Here is a 19193-nt window from a genome sequence, read left to right as displayed (position 1 = left end):
GAGGTCGTTGATCCGTGGAAAAGTCGTGATGTTAGTGAACGTTTCCAGCGTGATGCCATGTGATATGTTACAAGTGTAGTGGAGTTGATTTGGGTTGAACCGAGAAGACGTTGGACGTGACCGAGTGAAGGTCGGGTGTCGGGTCGAAGTCGAGATGGTTCAAGAGGAAACGTGTTTCGGGTGTCATAAATGAGCGGTGTGAACAAACCGATTAAGGGGGTGAATGTTGGGTTAATCGGTTTATTCATGGGCTAACGGGTCATGGTTCGGATTCCAGAAAGTGGGTTATCCATGTTAGTTCCGTATGAGAGGGAAAATGGACGTTATGTTTGACCGAGATTGTTGGAAGAATATGTGGTTGAGGCATGACCGATTTATATGTATACGTTCCAGTGCATTTTGGAGTAAATGAGTCATGGGGTTTACCACTTTTATAGGATAAAATAGTTTTTTTTATTAGTTTTATGATTCCCACGTTCTTGTTTGTTATGGCTATATAAAGCCTTATTTGTTTATTGAATAATACAACCCTTTTCATTCAACAGAAGCTTTCTCCTTCATATATTCAAATTATCTTTCACTACATACATAACACAGTCGAGAGTGAGTTTAGTGTGTGTGAGTGTTTAGGGACCTGAACCAACAATCACTAATAACTCGGAACAGACATGCTGTAATAACTCGGACTTAAGACACTGTTTGAAACTCGGAACGTTGTAAATCTCGGAGCTGCTCTCAAAAACTCAGATAACTCAGAGCAAACTCGGACTTAAAGATTCAAAACTCGGACTTACAGATTCAAAACTCCGATGTAAATCTCGGACTTACGTTGTAAATCTCGGAGCTGCTCTCAAAAACTCAAGACAACTCGGAGCTGCTCTCAAAAACACTGTTTGAATCTGTTTCAAAACTCGGACTTACAGATTCAAAACTCCGTTGTAAATCTCGGACTTACGTTGTAAATCTCGGACCTGAATATATATATGCGTGCAACTCGGAATCGATACCATAAAAACTCGGACCTGAATATATGGAGTGAAAACTCGGACCTGTATTTGAAACTCGGAGATACAGAGTACAAACTGGGAGATAACAAACATGTAAGACTCGGAACTGTGATTTGCTGACACGAACATCGGAAACTCGGAGCATAAAAAAACAAGCAACATCGGACTTCCACCAAACTGATATGGCAGCAACGATCCTCGGAGAGGCTCTCTGTTATCTTAAGATTATCATAAAGCTGACTCGGACTTGCAGTTCTTTACACTCGGACCCAAACCACGGAGATGAATCCCTTTTAAACGCGGTCTGAGAAAGTAGTTATCAAACTCGGACCTAATTCATGTCAAACTCGGACCCTTAGAAGTTTTAATACTCGGAGTATTATAAAACAAGCAACCTCGGATTGCCAAACTAACAGGCAAACCTCGGACTCCCCGATAGTAACAAACCTCGGAGATATATCCTTTAAAACTCGGTCCTGGCAGATTCATTATAACTCGGAACGAACAAACATTTATAAAACTCAGACACAGGATTTGAACAACCTGTTTTGAAAACTCAGACAACCTAAAGCTCAGAAGAAACACAAGTCTCCGGACAATCTCCCTAGTGTGACTTCACACTAGTTCACTAAAACCCTAGTATCTGCAACAACTTGGAGAACAAAACAACCACGAACAGCTTCATTTTCTTCAATTTTTCTCCAAAATCTTCAAGTCTTCAAGATGTTTGGCGGAAACAAACATCAAATCAAGAGCAATGGTGATTCGGATGGCGGTTAGACCATTCCGAATCGGTAACCATGCTCTGATACCACTGTGAAAGCACCGGATCGATGACGAACATCAAACATTGCACTTGATTCAAGACATGAAGAACAAAATATGAAGAACAAGATAGAAATATGTAGAAGATGAATCTCTTTATTGATGAATCAGTCATCACAGATTACACAAACCAAAAGGAGTATACATCATCTACAAGCTGGTTTAGATCACAAAGATCTAAACCCTAGCTTTCTCTCACTAACACATAGTCTCTCTCTCTCTAGAATTCACACACAGGAGGAACAAGTTGGGAGAGGAGCACAAAGCTGCAAGAGTTGCACAAAGCTTTCTCTAAATCGTTGCCCTAATCTACACAATACACACATATATATAGGCTAGGGACTAAACCTCGGACAAACCAATTCTACACCAAAACTCAGACAAAAGTTCTCCCTAGGAACTTCTTAGGGACAAATTCTCCCTAGGAACTTCTTAGGGACTAAGTTTGGACACTTGTACAATAAAGACCCTAACAATTTGAAGCCATACACTTTTCACCCAAAGTGCATTAACAACTCCCCCTTGATCAATGCAGGTCTTCATGTGGTCTTGAATTCTTCGTTATGGTTGACTTTAACTTGGACTTCTGCTTTGGTTGACTAGAACTGATAAGCGACAGTTACCCGACAGGAACTGCACTTACAAATGTCTTTCACTAGTGTGTAATAGTTTTAAAAACTGAAATAAATTTATACTTTTTTATAAAATCGAAGAAACCATTGTAAATACCTTTTATCAGCTAATTATATTCTTCAAAATGAGTGAAACAATGTAAATAATAATAATAATAATAATAATAATAATAATAATAATAATAATAATAATAATAATAATAATAATAATAATAAGGGTGGAGGGATGGTTACCTAATGGTATTAGGTAAACTTCCAATTCACCCAATCACATAGTGCCATGTCAATTCACCTAAAATATTTACCTAATGCTCAAAAACGTTGGCGGTGGTTTACCTAATAGGGTTTAGCTAAACTATTTTTTGTAGGTCCCTTTCCGGAGGATGACGAACCTAAACCTTGTTATACAAACCTACTAGCGAGTGCGGAATCCAAGCTAGTAAGCAAACCGAGATGAAGCAAGTAGAGAAACAAACACACAAGAGTTCACCGATTAACACCACTGTATTAATACGTATGAAGGTTCCGGTTACAAGCACAATGTTTACAAATCTAACTTGCAAACTCTCACTATGTGTGTGTGTGTTTCGGACAGAATGCTCTCAGCTCTATCTTTCTGTCTCTGTGGAAGTGTCTAAGAGAAACACAACGAGAACAAACCTAAACCTTGTTATACAAACTCACTAGCGAGTGCGGAATCCAAGCTAGCGAGCAAACCGGGATGATGCAAGAACAAACACAAGAACACACAAGACTCAACGATTAACACCACTTGTATTAATGCGTAGAAAGTTTCCGGTTACAAGCACAATGTTTACAATCAGTTTGCAAACTCTCAAAGTGTGTGTGTGAATGTTTCGGACAGACTGCTCTCCACTCTTGTCTGTCTCTCTAAGTGTGCATACATGTCTCACACTACACTGCATGGGTATATATATACCCAGCCCATGATGTCTGGTCGAAGGATCCGATAGATGGTACGAAGGATCATCTATCGAGGACAAGTCACTCGAAGGATCAGCAGGGACCTCGAAAGATCACCTTTCGAGGTCTAATCATTCGAAGCATATCTTTCGAGCACCTCGAAGGATCAACAGTATCCTTCGAGGCTATCCTTCGATGCAGACAAACAACAAGCATATGCTAACTGTTGGCCAAGTCAATCCGGAGGATGGTTGACTTGGTCAACTTACAGACTACTAAGGACATCGTTTACATACAGACCGAATACAGACAAAGTACAGACACAAGTGCACCAACATTTTTTTAAAAAGGGAAATGTGTGATTGGTTAAGAAGGAATGGACCTCATCACACACCCTTCCCTCCCTCTCTTTTCCATTGGTAAACCATCACCGAAATGCCCATCTAATCGGTAACATCATGATCGGTAAAGTGGTTGGCCGCTGCAGAAGTCTCGTGGGTCAAGAACCTACTTGCTGAACTAGGGATTAAGCAACCAATGACTCCCACCTTGTTTTGTGACAATACTGGTGCCACCTACCTATGTGCGAATCCGGTCTATCATTCTCGCATGAAACATGTTGCATTGGACTATCATTTTGTTTGGGAGCAAGTCAACGCCGGCCACCTAAAAGTTCTACATATTAGCTCAAAGGACCAACTTGCGGATGTCCTTACTAAACCGCTTGCAAAGTCTCTGTTTCCGTTCCAAGATTGGTGTCTCCAATGGATCCTCCATCTTGCGGGGGGCGTATTAACCAGCCATGATTCTCTCCATTTACTGCATATAATTTTCAATGTTGTTAATTTAGTCAATAAGTCTTGCGTAACCTTTGTTTATTTCCCTCCTTGATTTATGTCTTGTTCTCCTATACAGGAGATTGTAATTACATTGAGTGTACAAACAATAATATTAAAAACCTTTACAGCAACTTCCCCTTCTCAATAAATTAGCCATTAACTATTTTGACCGCCATGTTGACAATATATTTCATTAATTACCATTGTGTGTTTTCAACGTAACATTGTGATGGTTCGCAAACGCTAACCTTTGGTCCACACTAGGTACATGACTAAACATACGTACTCATTCCTGATTTATCCGGTTGAGAATTTGATTCGATTGACCCATCAAAATACTTCAGTTTGGAACGTTTTAGACAATTAAGATATATCGGAATTTATATAGCATACATTCTACAAATCCAATCATCCTCGTTTAGGTCTATGTCTTCGCCTTCTTCTTCATCTTTGTCTTTGTCATCCCCATCTCCATCCTCAATGGGACTAAATAAACCAAAAGGAGGATTTAGTAAATAAATTTAAACATGAATTATAGTTAGCAACTGATGCAAAAAGAAACAGATAGTAAAGAAGTTTTGTGCGTATGTCATTTGAAATGGTATTTAATATTTTGTAATTAATATATTATATAGGTAGAGGTTCCTATAAAAAAAAAAGATTTTTTTTGTGAGAAAGGTAAGAATCATAATGGCAAAATTATAAATAATGTTTACTATTAAACATATTAATTTTCTAGATTAAGGGTATACATGTAAATTTAACATTTTTAAATTAAGAAACTAACATCAATGCACATGCAACCTCCCCCGTCTTTTTTAAACGTTAATAACTTTTTATACGTAACTTTTTTTAAAAAAATTACACCATAATGGACGTTTTTTTATCTTTAATATGAGTACCATATTTTTATACTTATATAGAGAAAAAATATGTTTCGATCAGATGTTTAGATGTTTAGTCCATGATGTTTTGTCTATGTTCATACAGTGGTGTTTTAATTATATTGTGATTCAAAGTGTGGTGTTTAAACACATATCGGAAAGCATGGTGTTTTTTTATGGATCTACTGGAATGTAGGTTTTAAAACACCATGGTGTTTTAACATATGGAATCTGGAACATCTAGTAGCATGCAGATGTAAAACACCATGCATGCAGGTTTAAAACCCCATGTACAATAACCATACTATGAACATTATACTAAGAACACATTCTGGAAATGGAGATCGTGTCTTTAATAGTGTTATATACTTACTGAACGGTGGTATATACTTATTGAATGGTGTTATATAATCATTGATTGGTGTTATATCCTTATTGAATGATGTTATATAATTATTGAATGATGTTATATACTTATTGAATGGTGTTATATAATCATTGAATGGTATGGTGTTATATACTTATTGAATGGTATTATATAATTATTGAATGGTGTTATATATGTGCTGAATGGTGATTTTGCAGTGTTATTGGTAGTGTTTTTATAGAGATCTTTAAAATAGTGTTATATACTTATTGAATAGTGTTATATACTTATTGAATGGTATTATACACTTATTGAATGGTGTTATATAATTATTGAATGATGTTATATACGTGCTGAATGGTGGTTGCAGTGTTATTCGTAGTGTTTTTATAGAGATCTTTTAAAAAATCATGTTCCTATAAATAAGGTGGCGGTTATGGATGGTTTTGAATTAATTGAATCAATGATAAAATTACATGTTTACCCTTTTGAATTAATTTAGATTGAGGACACATGTCATCTCTACAATATTTCTCACACTTCTCACACTTTTAACTTTTTTACAATAACCTTACCCATATTATATATTTGAATTTATATATTTTTATAAAGGGAAAATTATGAAAATGGCCAAAGACCAAACCCACTTGCGAAAATGGCCATCTCATGCGCTCATGGAACAACGCTTCACAGATCCCGAGGTATTTATTGCGTCTATAGAGCCCAATACAGAAATTTTGCGAAGCCCTTTGATGACAACTTTGGTCTTGATTTAACCGATTCCAAAAATTTCAGGTGAGCATGTGGTGCAACATACCCTTCCTCTATGCATTCACTGTTCGAGAACTCTTTCAGTTATATAAAGGCGTGAAGGCAACTGACCGCAAGAAATGTTTAATTCAAGCGATAAGTTTGGTGTCATGCTGGGCTATATTTGGAAAGCGCGAAGTGATCTAATATTCTCGCGTAAAAGAGTCTATCGATAGGATTTTTGGCGAAATGCAAACGTCAGTTTTTTAATGGATCAAACACATATCAAAATCCAGGAACATAGATTGGGAGAATGGCTATAGGGTGTTAGCACCTTTCTTGCTTCCTTTGCCTTGTAATTTGGTGCAGTTGGTGTTGGAAATCCAAATCAAGTTTGTCTTGATCATAAGAACTTGTAAGTGCAGCGGATATATGAACTTCTTTTGCAGACATGGTTGATGCAGGGAATGCAGTGTGATTCGAAAGAAAGGATAAAAGTGGACAATTTGATTAACGGAAATTGTCTTATGCCAACAACATTTGCCGGCAGTCTACATAAATACCATAAGATATGGCGGTTGTGTTTTGGCGGGTAACTGCTGTAGCAGTTATTTGAAATTCGGTTCCCGCTAAACACCCGCTTATTACATATAATTAACTTATCATATCTAACATGTTCACTTATCGATAATTACATAACTAAAATAAGTATAACTAAGTTTATAATTCTAACATAACCCCTCTAAACTTGGTTATGCTTATGAGCTTGTTTGATCACGCTTCGGTTTGCTTCCTCAACGGCCCATCTTGCTTGATTGAAATTGAATCTCTTTCGTTTCTTCATTTGATTCCAGTTGTCGTCCCTCACACCTGCATAAAACACTACTTGTTTTGGTTCCATTTCATTGTGCACTTCTTCTGCAGCATCATGTCGGCCGCCTCCCAGGCTGTTTGTCTTCTTGAGATCCCCTCTTGAGACTTCATCCTCTTCACTCACCATCCTTTTATCATGCACTCTCTGTTGAACCTTCTTGAATTTGTAGTAGTATTCTAGGGTGTCTAAGTACATAGCATAAACTATACGAATGAAATCACCATCTTTGTATTCAAACCCCATATCTTTAGCAATGATTGGCCATAAGTTTTCTGTTGTTACTTCACGATATCCTCCATCCTTATCGACTAATTTATACAGATCCAGTAGATCTATCTTATGATTGTCTTTGGTGCAAGGAGGGAATGGTCTATGAGTGATTCCCAAGTATTCATTTAGAAACCATTTAACCATTTCTTCGAACTTCTTACTCAGTTCATATTTATACTTGAATATGTATTCGCGATCATCTAGCATACTAATCACTGCTTTACAATCATTAAACTCATGAAACTCCAATGATTTTAAAATCATTAGATTCCAATCAATCTCGGTTTCATCCGAGACGTTGAGGGTTTCGAAATATGAATTCAAATAGTCGTTTTTGAATTCATCATCTATCCCACACATGTTTTGCAACCTTTCTTTCTCCTTTATCCCCAACTCTTCCTCTTTTGTTAACCCCGTCACTTCATTTTTAGTGTTCATCACCGGAGATGAGAACATAGGGAATATTTTGCATGTATCACCGGTTCTCCGGACTGTAAAACCTTGTAATGTTAATTGTTCTAAACTTAGAACATTTCGGTTAATGTCCGGTGAATAGAAAACACTAGGAACGCTTAGTGTTTCATTCCCCATTTTTACTTCGGCTATCCCCACTCCTCGGATGAATAAGAAGTTATTCATTCCGGATCGTGTTTCTACCCCCATGATGTGTTTCACTCTCTTAAAGACATCTATGTTGTTCACAAAATGATGACAAAACGTTGGATTAACATACCAGATATCCTTCCATTGTCCGCCGTCGGTACCCGTAACTATCATTTCTTCTCGGCAATGAACTTCTTCTCTCTGGGTTCTTATTCCGTTGTTGATTGCTTGCCGAATGAGTTGTGATTCCTCATCATTTTCTTTGGATTTACAAATGTAAATCTGATGACCGGGCAAGTGACAATAATAACACAACCGTTCTCGTCGTGTTCGTCGTTTTCTTTCATTCTTTTCATCGATGCAGTGTTGGCAGGGCATTAAGGTGTTGGTCGGTTTCATCTCTGCATCATGTCTTTCCGTGGCTCTGATACCACTATGTTGGAAATCCAAATCAAGTTTGTCTTGATCATAAGAACTTGTAAGTGCAGCGGATATATGAACTTCTTTTGCAGACATGGTTGATGCAGGGAATGCAGTGTGATTCGAAAGAAAGGATAAAAGTGGACAATTTGATTAACGGAAATTGTCTTGATGCCAACAACATTTGCCGGCAGTCTACATAAATACCATAAGATATGGCGGTTGTGTTTTGGCGGGTAACTGCTGTAGCAGTTATTTGAAATTCGGTTCCCGCTAAACACCCGCTTATTACATATAATTAACTTATCATATCTAACATGTTCACTTATCGATAATTACATAACTAAAATAAGTATAACTAAGTTTATAATTCTAACAGTTGGAATAAAAGTATTGTTTGCCGATAAAAAAAACAGTATTTTGACCACCAAATTGACAATCTATTTCATTAAGTACATCACGAAACATACGTACTCATTCCTGATTTATCCGGTTAAGAATTTGATTCGATGGACCCATCAAAATACTTCAGTTTGGAACTTTTTACACAATTAAGATCTATCAAAATTTACAAAGCATACATTCTACAAATCTCATCATCCTTGTCTTCATCTTCGTTTAGGTCTAGGTCTATGTCTTCGTCTTCTTCTTCTTCTTCTTCGTCTTCCTCTTCGTCTTCGTCATCGTCATCCCCATCTCCATCCTCAATGGGCCTAAATAAACAAAAAGGAGGATTTAGTAAATAAATTAAAACACGAATTATTTAGTTAGCAACTAATGCAAAAAGAAACAGATAGTAAAGAAATTTTGTCATATGTCATTTGAAAAGGTATAGGCCTCCAAAAATCAGATATGAATTAATATATTTTTATAAAATCACATTATGGAAGCAAGCTCAATGTATCTGATATAGGAACATATGCTTCCAAAAGCAAAAGCATAATACTTTAGTCATTGTTTTCTGAATTAAGAAAATTCTAGTACTCTTTTGAAGAAGAATGTGAGTTATTTGCAATAAAAAGAAGCAAAAAATAAAGAAATTAATGTCACCTTGAAGGATTAATACTGATATTGGGAATGTGAGAAATTTTAGGCCATTCTACACCTATATCTTTTTCACATCCTATACAGAGATGTTTACATCTTTCTATCACAAGTTCCTTCAGATCCTTGAAACTTTGAATCTCATCTGGTAGAGAAGCTAACCCATTGCAATTACGTAATGTTAAAATCTTGAGTTTTGGAAGGTTACTTGGCAAGGAGACCAAATTCGGACACTTGGAAATGTGCAATTCTTGCAAACTAAGAAACATATTGGTGTCTCCTATCATGTTTTTGTCGTCATCATGGAAACATTTCAAAGAAGCCATGTACTCCAACTTAATGACCCTAAGATTGGGTAGTCTTCCAAGTAGTTGAATATGCTCACAATTCTTACACCCACAAAATACAATTTCTACTACATTCCTTAAATTGACGATCCAACTTGGAGAAATAGCCTTTCCCATGTAATTAAATATTTTCAATTCCTTGAGACCCGGATTTGGTTCTAGTCCCTCGAGAACCTTTTCATCGTATGCGCACATTTCCTGTTTACTTTCTCTTTTAGAAAGTATCGACCAACATAACTCTAAAACCGACAAATCTTTTTTGCATTTGAGATTGGCATTCTTGACCTCACTTAAACTTCCAACGTTCTCAATTTGTGATATCTTTAACTCCCCCTTAAGAAGATTTAGATTCCCCAATTCGCCTATGTTAGCCCCACTCTTGTTACAAACAGGAAAATATGGAAGTATTTGGAGGTTGGTTAGTTCTTTGATTCCTAATGGCATATGCAAAAGTGAGTAACAACGATTGGTTCCTAAATGTTCAAGATTTCTCATGTATCTTAAGCCTTTAGGCAACTTATGCAGGAACTTACAACGATACAAAAGCAAGACTTGCAAGTTTTGGAGATAAATAATCGACTCATGTAGAACTTGTATACTTGAGCGTGACAAATTCAAATATTTCAAGTGTTTGAGTTTGCAAATTGATTCGGGCAATGTCTTTAACTGAATACCAGCCAAGTATAATACCCTCACATAAACGTGGTTGAAGATTTGTTTAATGCTACCTTCATTTATCTTTCCATACAAGAATATTGACCTTAATGATGTTAACTTTTTTAAATCATGAGGACAAAAGAGAGAACCTGGACATGACGAGGTCAAATGAAGCACCTCATTTGGGATGATAACCTCCTTACCAGACTCTATAGCTAAACAATCATCCCCCATCACATGTTGTGCCATGTCATGCATTAGATCATGTATTAGGTATAAATCTTCCTCGAAGTCGTCTTCCTTAACAATGAAGAAGGACCTCCAAACCAAACAATTAAAAACTTCTTCTCCAAGCACATACAAGTTTATTTCTCCTTTGGGTGGAATAAAACCATTTGACACCCACAACCGTATCAGTGCGTCCTTCGTCAGTATATAGCCTTTGGGAAACATAGAACAATAAGCAAAACATCTCTTTAGATGTGGAGGCAAGTTATCATAGCTAAACTTCAAAATAGCAGGCAAAACTTTAGTTTTTTCCAACTCCCATATGTTATTGTCTTTCATAAGTTGCCATTCGCTTGCACTTCTTTTTGACCACATTAAGGTACCTAAAGTCTTTACTGCCAAAGGCAATCCTTTACATTTATTTACTATCTCCCTTCCAATAGGCTCCAGCTGACTCATATCATCCCCCATTCTTCCTTGTGCAAATGCAAGCTTCTTGAATAATAACCATGAGTCCCCTTCTGATAAACATCCAACTTCATGTTGTAATGTAAGAACCTTAGCCATCATTCGGCTAGTTGTCTGGGATCGTGTTGTCATCACAACAATACTTTCTTCTGCCCCACAACTTAATGTCTTACTTAACTCATCCCACTTTGCCTTTTCATTGTCTTCGATCCAAACATCATCTAGGACAACTATAAATTTCTTTCCCCTTAACTTGTTTTGGAGGGACTTTTGCAACACATCTAGACGTGTAAGTTTACACTCACATTCATTTATAGATTCAATTATTCCTTTTATTATATCTTGAACTTGAAATTTTTCAGAGACATACACCCAACATTTTAACTCAAAATATTGATTCACCCTTTCATGATTATAGACTAATTGAGCTAGAGTAGTCTTTCCTACACCTCCCATACCCCATATACCATACACCCGAATCTCACCATTTTCAGGTTTCCCTATATCTTTGTCACATATCGTTTCAATTACCTTTTCGATCTCTTTATCTCTTCCAAAGATGGTCGAAGAATCATGTATAAGCGAGCTGGTTTCCCTACTTGGCATCTCACCTACAACATCAGCACCCACATGACTTATGTCACTTGAAGGGGTCAACTTCAACTCAAATCTCTTGGATGCAATTGCATCCAGTTTTCTTCGCATTGCTTTAACTTTGTGAGCAATCCTAGCACGGAACACAAATTGATTATGATCGGAGGAAAAGAAGGCTCTTACCCTGTATTTGATGCCTCTTTGTTTGTGTAGACGTTGTAGCAAAGCTTCAGTCGAGATCTCGTCCAACACATTTTCTACCTCCAAAGATGCAGATCTGAGGCGCCGAAGCCATAACTTTACAGCCTCTTCTTTGCTGTGTTTCTCTTCTGCATCTTGAAGAACAGCTTGGATCTGGTCGAAATCTTCCTTGAGACTCAATACATCATTCTTAAACCCCCAAAGTAGATCAAACTCTTTGATAAGTTCAGAAGTTAGTTTCCCCAACACATCCGCCACAAGGGCCGAAATAGCCGCGTCACCCATGGTTACTATTTCAAATTATTAGAATCAAAAGTATTTGTATGCCACTGAAAGACTGATCGAATTCAAGAACTGTGTTTCAAAAGCAAAGTAAGAAAGTGAAGAAAATGAAAAGGCAATTCAACAGTTGTTTATTGTCCAGTTGCTGTGTGGTTCACATGTGATCTATCTTATTAAAAGGAATGGATATTGTCCGGTTGCTCCTGTGGTTCACATGTGATCTATATTATTAAAAGGATTGGATATCAACCAAACAACTTTATAAAGGAATTTTTTTATAGTATTATTTTTCCAAAAAATTATATACAAAATATTCAAAGTGGAACTTTGTACATAAAGGTATACAAATAGAATTTTTGATCATAGATTACACCCTCCACTCAGATATGATTCCCATTAATCAAGATCATCCCTATCTGAAAACTCAACGGAGGCATACTGTACCTGCAACAAAGTGAGACACTGATCATCCCATCGTAACAATCTTCGGCTTGCTTATCTCCCTCCCAAGAACTCTACTTTGCAATAACCCAGCCTTCTTAAACTCCCTCACACGGTTAGAGGGGGCAATCTTGACCCGAAGACTATCAAGTGGGTTAGTTTGGGTTGCTTTTGAAATTATATGGGTTAGTTTGGGTAAGATATTTTAACTAAACGGGTCACAACGGGTCAATTGAAATTCCATCTTGTTATTTTCGGGCCAAAGCGGGTCGACAACTTTAAAGAAATGGGTCGATGCGGGTTAGCGCCTTAAAGAAACGGGACAAATTTCGGATCAGAATGGGCTTCGGGCCGGCACAAGTATCCGCAAAAGACGGGTTAGGGCACAAAACAGATTTTGGATGAGTTTCGGACCAAGACGGGTTTTGGCACGAGGCGGGTTTTGGATCGGAACGGGTCGGTTTGGATCGGGTTCGGGCCGACAAGGGTTTCCGCACGGGACGAGTTTCGGATCTCAACCGGTTTTAGGCCGACACGAGTTTCCGCACGGGAGGAGCTTCAGATCGCAACGGGTTTTAGGCCGACACGAGTTTCCGCACGGGACGGGTTTCAGATCGCAACGGGTTTTAGGCCAACACGAGTTTTCAAACGGGACGAGTTTCGGGTGGGGACGGGTTTCGGTTTGGTTTCGTTTTTTGTTTAGGTTTGGTCGGTTTTTTTGGTTCGTTTCAATATTTTCAGTTTTTTTTGTTTCGTTTCGGTTTCGGTTTTTTGTTTCCGTTTGGTCCGTTTACCTTTTCAATTTTGTTATCAGGGAAAATGATCTCGTCATAAGTCTCAAATAATTCAGTCTCTTGAGCGACGACATGCTTCTTATCAAAAGGAAAGTGGCTCTCATGAAACCTCACATCTCTTGAAACAACAATCCTTTTATTTTCAATGTTAAAGATCTTGTAACCTTTTGTTCTTGGTGGATAGCCTAAAAACACCCCTGGCCTCCGCCTTTCTTCAAGTTTGTCTCCTTTTCTTTCATTGTTTCTAAAATAGGCTAAGCACCCAAAAACCTTCATAAAGTCGTAATCAGGTTTTTCTTTGTAAATAATTTTGTATGGTGTTTTGTTCCCAATGACCTTGGAAGGCAATCTATTTATAATGTGGGCAGTAGTCAAAACACACTCACCCCAAAATCTCTTAGGTGGATTTGCTTCAAATCTAAGAGCTCGAGCCATTTCAAGAAAGGTGTATATGTTTTCGCTCCACAACCCCATTTTGTTGTGGGGTATGTGGACACGTTGTTTCATGCAAAATTCCTTCTTCACTATAAAATTTTGTCATTTCATTCGATGTGAACCCCCCCCCCCCTTATCGCTTCTAATCCTTTTGACAATCTTCCCAAATTTGGTTTTTATCATTTTATGAAGGTAGATAAGACACTTGCTAGCTTCATGTTTAAATTTTAGCAAAAAAATCCATACTGCCCTACTAAAATCATCGACTACAGTTAAGAAATAATTGGCACCCGTAAAGGAGGGGGTGCGGTATTTTCCCTAAACATCACAATGTAACAACTCAAAGCAATCATTGGTTTTTATTTCACTATTTTGAAATGGAAGTCTCGTGTGCTTAGCTTTAGAACAAGAATCACATAAGTCATTAAAAGAAGCTTTCTTAAGGAAATAATCTGAGTTAGTTTATCACCGGAAGCGTGACCCAATCTTTTATGCCAAATGTCAACAGTTGTCATCAAAGCCTTCCTCTTTGTTCCAACCATGCCCATTCGGTAAAGACCATTCCTGCACTCACCAGCACTAATCAAGTTCCTCGACTGAAGTTTCTGCATGACACAAAAATCAGGAAAAAAGGTTATAGCCGATTGAAGATCTTTGCTCAGTAGGCTAACAGATAGGAGATTGCAAGTAAATTTAGGAATATGAAGAACCCCTTTTATTTTAGCACCTCCCGGTAAGGTGCATTCACCTTTTCCTTCAACAGGTATGGAATCCCCATTTGGAATAACGACCGGTGTCTTGTTATGTGTTCTAACTCTATTTTCAAGAGCTTCGAAATTATGGGTAATATGTTTGGTAGATCCCGAGTCAATTACCCAATCATTATCATAATTTGATTTACCTGTCATGAAGGCATTTGGTGTAATACCTTTATTGACATCCTCCTTTGTTCCTTTTCTGTTCTCTGCAAAAGGTTTCAAGAATGTTTCATATTGTTCATTAGTCAAACCTGGGATAGGACTGGCATCAGTCTCGCAGCATGCAGCCTTTGGTTGAGGTTCGTCACGTTTTTGATTCCCGGGCCACCACTCAGGATACCCTACTCGTTTGAAACAACCATCGTGATTTTGTCCGTCCTTCCCACAAAAGGTACAGTGTTCAACAATCTCACTTAGCTTGTTATCCTTTGCGACATGTTTGTCGCGAGGTTGCCCGGTACCTATTTCACGCCGGCTTGGTGTAAATGCCTTAAAGGCGGCTGATTCAGTTGTCGTTTTATCAGCGGTGATAGCCCTCTGCCTTTCATCTTCTGCTACAAGCTGACATGCGTTTCCCAAGTTCGGCGTCGAATTCATGGCAAGGATATGGGTCCTAATGACTATTAGATCAATATTAGATATAAGCTAGATCTTATATATATTTAATATAGGTTTATTAAGTTTATAGGTGATATTATGTCATTATTATTGTTATTCTTTATAATGTAAAATTAGGGGTAGTTATTAGAATTTCCGTGTGTATATATACCTCCGTATCATGTAATGTTACAATTCACCAATTCAATCAAGAACTCTCTCAATTACATTCTGTTAATCCTTACGAATTTCATCCAATATAGTGGTATCAGAGCCACCGATCCGTGATCATTATTCGACAGAATCCTTACAATATCATCATTATCAGATTTAGAAGATTACAATTTCATCAGATCTTTAAATATGACAACGAATGGTGGAATTCAAACCCAAATTTCCAAATTATTGGGACAGAATTACTATCATTGGCATATACAGATGAAGGTATTACTAGAATCACAAGACTTATGGACAATTGTGGATGAAGGTTACACGGAAATTGCATCTAATGCACCGGAGAACGAACAGAATGTTTATAAGGAAAAAGTCAAAAAGGACAAGAAGGCGATGCATATTATGTTCCAGTCAGTGAACGAAATGGTATTCGAACGTATTGCAACATGCAAAACATCAAAAGACGCATGGGAAGTTTTGCACAAAGCATACAGAGGGGAGAACAGGGTTAAAACGGTAAGGCTTCAAACCCTAAGATGTGAATTCGATAATTTACGAATGAAAGAAAGTGAAAGTATAGAAGATTATGTTAACCGTACCACGATAATAGTCAATCAATTATGTATGAATGAAGAACGAATAGATGAACAACGTGTAATTGAGAAAATTTTAAGAAGTTTGTCTAGGAAATATGAATCGGTGGTCGTGGCAATTGAAGAATCAAAAGATTTAAATATGATTTCCACTGAGGAATTGTTAGGTATTCTTCAATCACATGAATTAAGGTTAAAACAGTGATACGTCCGTAGAACAAGCTTTTCAAGTTCAAGGGAATAATTACGATAGATCAAGACAATTTAAGAATGATATGCCAGGAAGGGGATGAGGGAAAGGAAGGAACAGGTTTAATGGTTCGATTCGGTGTTACAATTGCCAAAGAATAGGGCATACGGCTAGGTTTTGTAACAAACGAGAAGATAGTGACAGATTAAATAATGCTATGTTACATAAGGTAGATGTAGAAGACGAAAACGATGACACTATGTTTATGATCTTTAATGTGGAAGAAGTAGTCAAGAATGATTGCTGGTACCTAGATAGTGGATGCAGCAATCACATGACAGGCAACAAAAGCCTGTTTATAAATCTGAATGAATCAGACCGAAGGGAAGTAAGAACTGGAGATGATAAAAGGTTAGAAGTTCTCGGATGTGGAGAAGTTAACGTCAGAATCAAGGGACAAGAGAAGAAAATTCCGAATGTATTTTATGTGAGCGGGTTAAAACATAATCTAATAAGCGTCGGACAGTTAGTACAAAAAGGTTATGATGTAAGATTTAATGAAAAGGGATGCACAATTCATGATTCATCTGGTTATTGCATGGGAACTATCAAGATGACAGGTAACAAGATGTTCCCGTTGAATCTGAAATATGACATAATTCCTAGAGTTTGTAATATGACTACTCAAGACACCTCGGTTTTATGGCATCGAAGATACGGACATGTGAACTTCGAGACTTTGCATGATATGGGCATGAATGAGACAGTAAGTGGATTGCCAAAAATCGATAAATCATCGCACATATGTGAAGGATGTGTCTTTGGTAAACATGCTAGAAAGCCGTTCTCAAAGAAAGCCGTATGGCGAGCAAGTGAACCTCTTCAACTTATTCATTCTGATATCTGTGGACCCATGAAAACACAATCTATCGGAGGGTGCAGGTATTTTATTACATTCATAGATGATTTCTCGAGAAAGACATGGGTATATTTTTTAAAGTTCAAGTCTCAAGCTTTAAGTTACTTCAGAAATTTCAAACGACTCGTAGAGAATCAAATAGATTACAAACTTAAGAGCATAAGGACGGATAGGGGTGGAGAGTATTGTGGACATGAATTTCAAATTTTTTTAAAGGAAAACGGAATACATCATCAACTTACTACTAGTTATACTCCTCAGCAAAACGGGGTAGCAGAAAGGAAAAACAGAACTCTCATGGAATTGAGTAGGAGTATGATGAAAATGAAAGAATTACCGAACATGTATTGGGCCGAAGCCGTGTCTTGTGCTACCTATCTACTGAATCGAACTATCACTAAAAGTGTTCCAGAACTAACACCACAAGAAGTATGCAGTGGTAGGAAGCCTAATGTGGATCATCTCCGAGTATTCGGGTGTATTGCTTATGTTCATATTCCAAAGCAAAATCGTACCAAGTTAGATGTTAAAACTGAGCGGGTCATATTCGTTGGATATAGCGAACATAGAAAAGCATACAAACTATATAATCCGGTGACAAATAAAACAATCATAAGCAGGGATGTAATCTTTAGTGAAAATCAGCATTGGGTAACTACAAAAGGAAGTGATGGAAAGTTATGCATAGAAGTGAACAATGTAAATGAAGATGATCAAACTGTGGCTGTAGAGGATATGGTAGAGGACCGAAGCGGAAGCGAAACACCACCTGCAAGCGGTACAAATGAAAATCATACAAGCAACGATGAAGTCAACATGCAAAATGCTGATGATGATGAAGAAGCAGAAAATAGTGAGGGAGCCGGAGTTCATGAAGATACTTCATCCGACTCTGAAAATGAGGTTATAAGAACTAAACAAGTGTCAGAGATATATCAAAGTTCATCAGCTCTAACAGAAGCACAAGTAAGAGAACTTTATAACAAAAGTCAAAGTAATGCTAGCAATGTAGTGAATTTTGTCTTGTATGCGGACTCTGATCCAACGACATATATAGAAGCAAGCAAAGACATCAAATGGCAGGAAGCCATGGATAAGGAGATGGAGTCCATAATTAAAAACGATACCTAGGAACTAGTGGATCCACCTAAGAATCAAACACCAATTGGTGTTAAATGGATATACAAAACGAAATATGATGAGCATGGAAAAGTAAGCAAGTACAAGGCTAGATTAGTAGTGAAAGGTTATAGTCAAAAATACGGGATAGATTATCAAGAAGTTTTTGCCCCGGTAATAAGATTTGATACAGTTCGACTTGTACTTGCATTAGCAACGCATCATGGATGGTACTTACATCAAATGGATGTTAAAACGGCATTCTTAAATGGGAATCTTAAGGAATGTGTCTTCACTGAACAACCAGAAGGATATATAGTAAAAGGTGAAGAAAGGAAGGTATGTAAACTAAAAAAAGGCATTATATGGTTTAAAACAAGCTCCGAGAGCATGGTACAGTAGAATAGAAGGATATTTTATCACTCATGGATTCAAGAAGTGTACTTATGAACATACCTTATTCACGAAAATATCTAAAGATGAAAGGATAATTATCTGCTTGTATGTGGATGATCTTATTATAGCTAGTGATTCAATGTCTAGTCTCAAGACATTCAAAGATTTAATGAAACGTGAGTTTGAAATGACTGATATGGGAACGCTACACTACTTCCTGGGAATGGAAGTTACTTTCAACAATGGAAACATCATTCTCTCACAACATCAATATGCAAAGGGTTTATTAGACAAATTCAATATGACAAACTGTATTGCGCTTTCAACTCTAAAGGAATATGGTTTGTGTTTGTCAAAACAAGACATGGATGATGATGTAGATTCCAATTTATATAGGAGACTGGTGGGAAGTCTGATGTATCTGACAAATACTAGACCAGACATAATGTTTGCGGTAAACAAGATAAGTCAATTCATGGAGCAGCCCAAGCGAAGTCACTGGGAAGCAGGAAAGAGGATTCTAAGATATGTAAAAGGAACTCTAAACCAAGGACTCGTTTA

General features: G+C 37.4%; 1 protein-coding gene across 1 annotated transcript; it reads right to left on the bottom strand.

The window, feature by feature from the left end:
• Positions 1–8876: 8876 nt before the first annotated feature.
• Positions 8877–12347, bottom strand: LOC110883130 (putative disease resistance protein RGA4). Its single transcript, XM_035976146.1, has 2 exons — positions 9446–12347; positions 8877–9108 (listed from the first exon to the last, which is right to left on the bottom strand). Exons 1-2 carry the CDS (start codon positions 12217–12219, stop codon positions 8964–8966), a joined length of 2919 nt encoding a protein of 972 aa, XP_035832039.1. The 5' UTR covers positions 12220–12347; the 3' UTR covers positions 8877–8963.
• Positions 12348–19193: the final 6846 nt, after the last annotated feature.

The sequence above is a fragment of the Helianthus annuus genome, chromosome 1 (assembly GCF_002127325.2).
Source record: "Helianthus annuus cultivar XRQ/B chromosome 1, HanXRQr2.0-SUNRISE, whole genome shotgun sequence".
Lineage (NCBI taxonomy): Eukaryota > Viridiplantae > Streptophyta > Magnoliopsida > Asterales > Asteraceae > Helianthus > Helianthus annuus.
The sequence above is the reverse complement of the archived record's forward strand: the minus strand, read 5'-3'. Positions and strand labels throughout refer to the sequence as shown.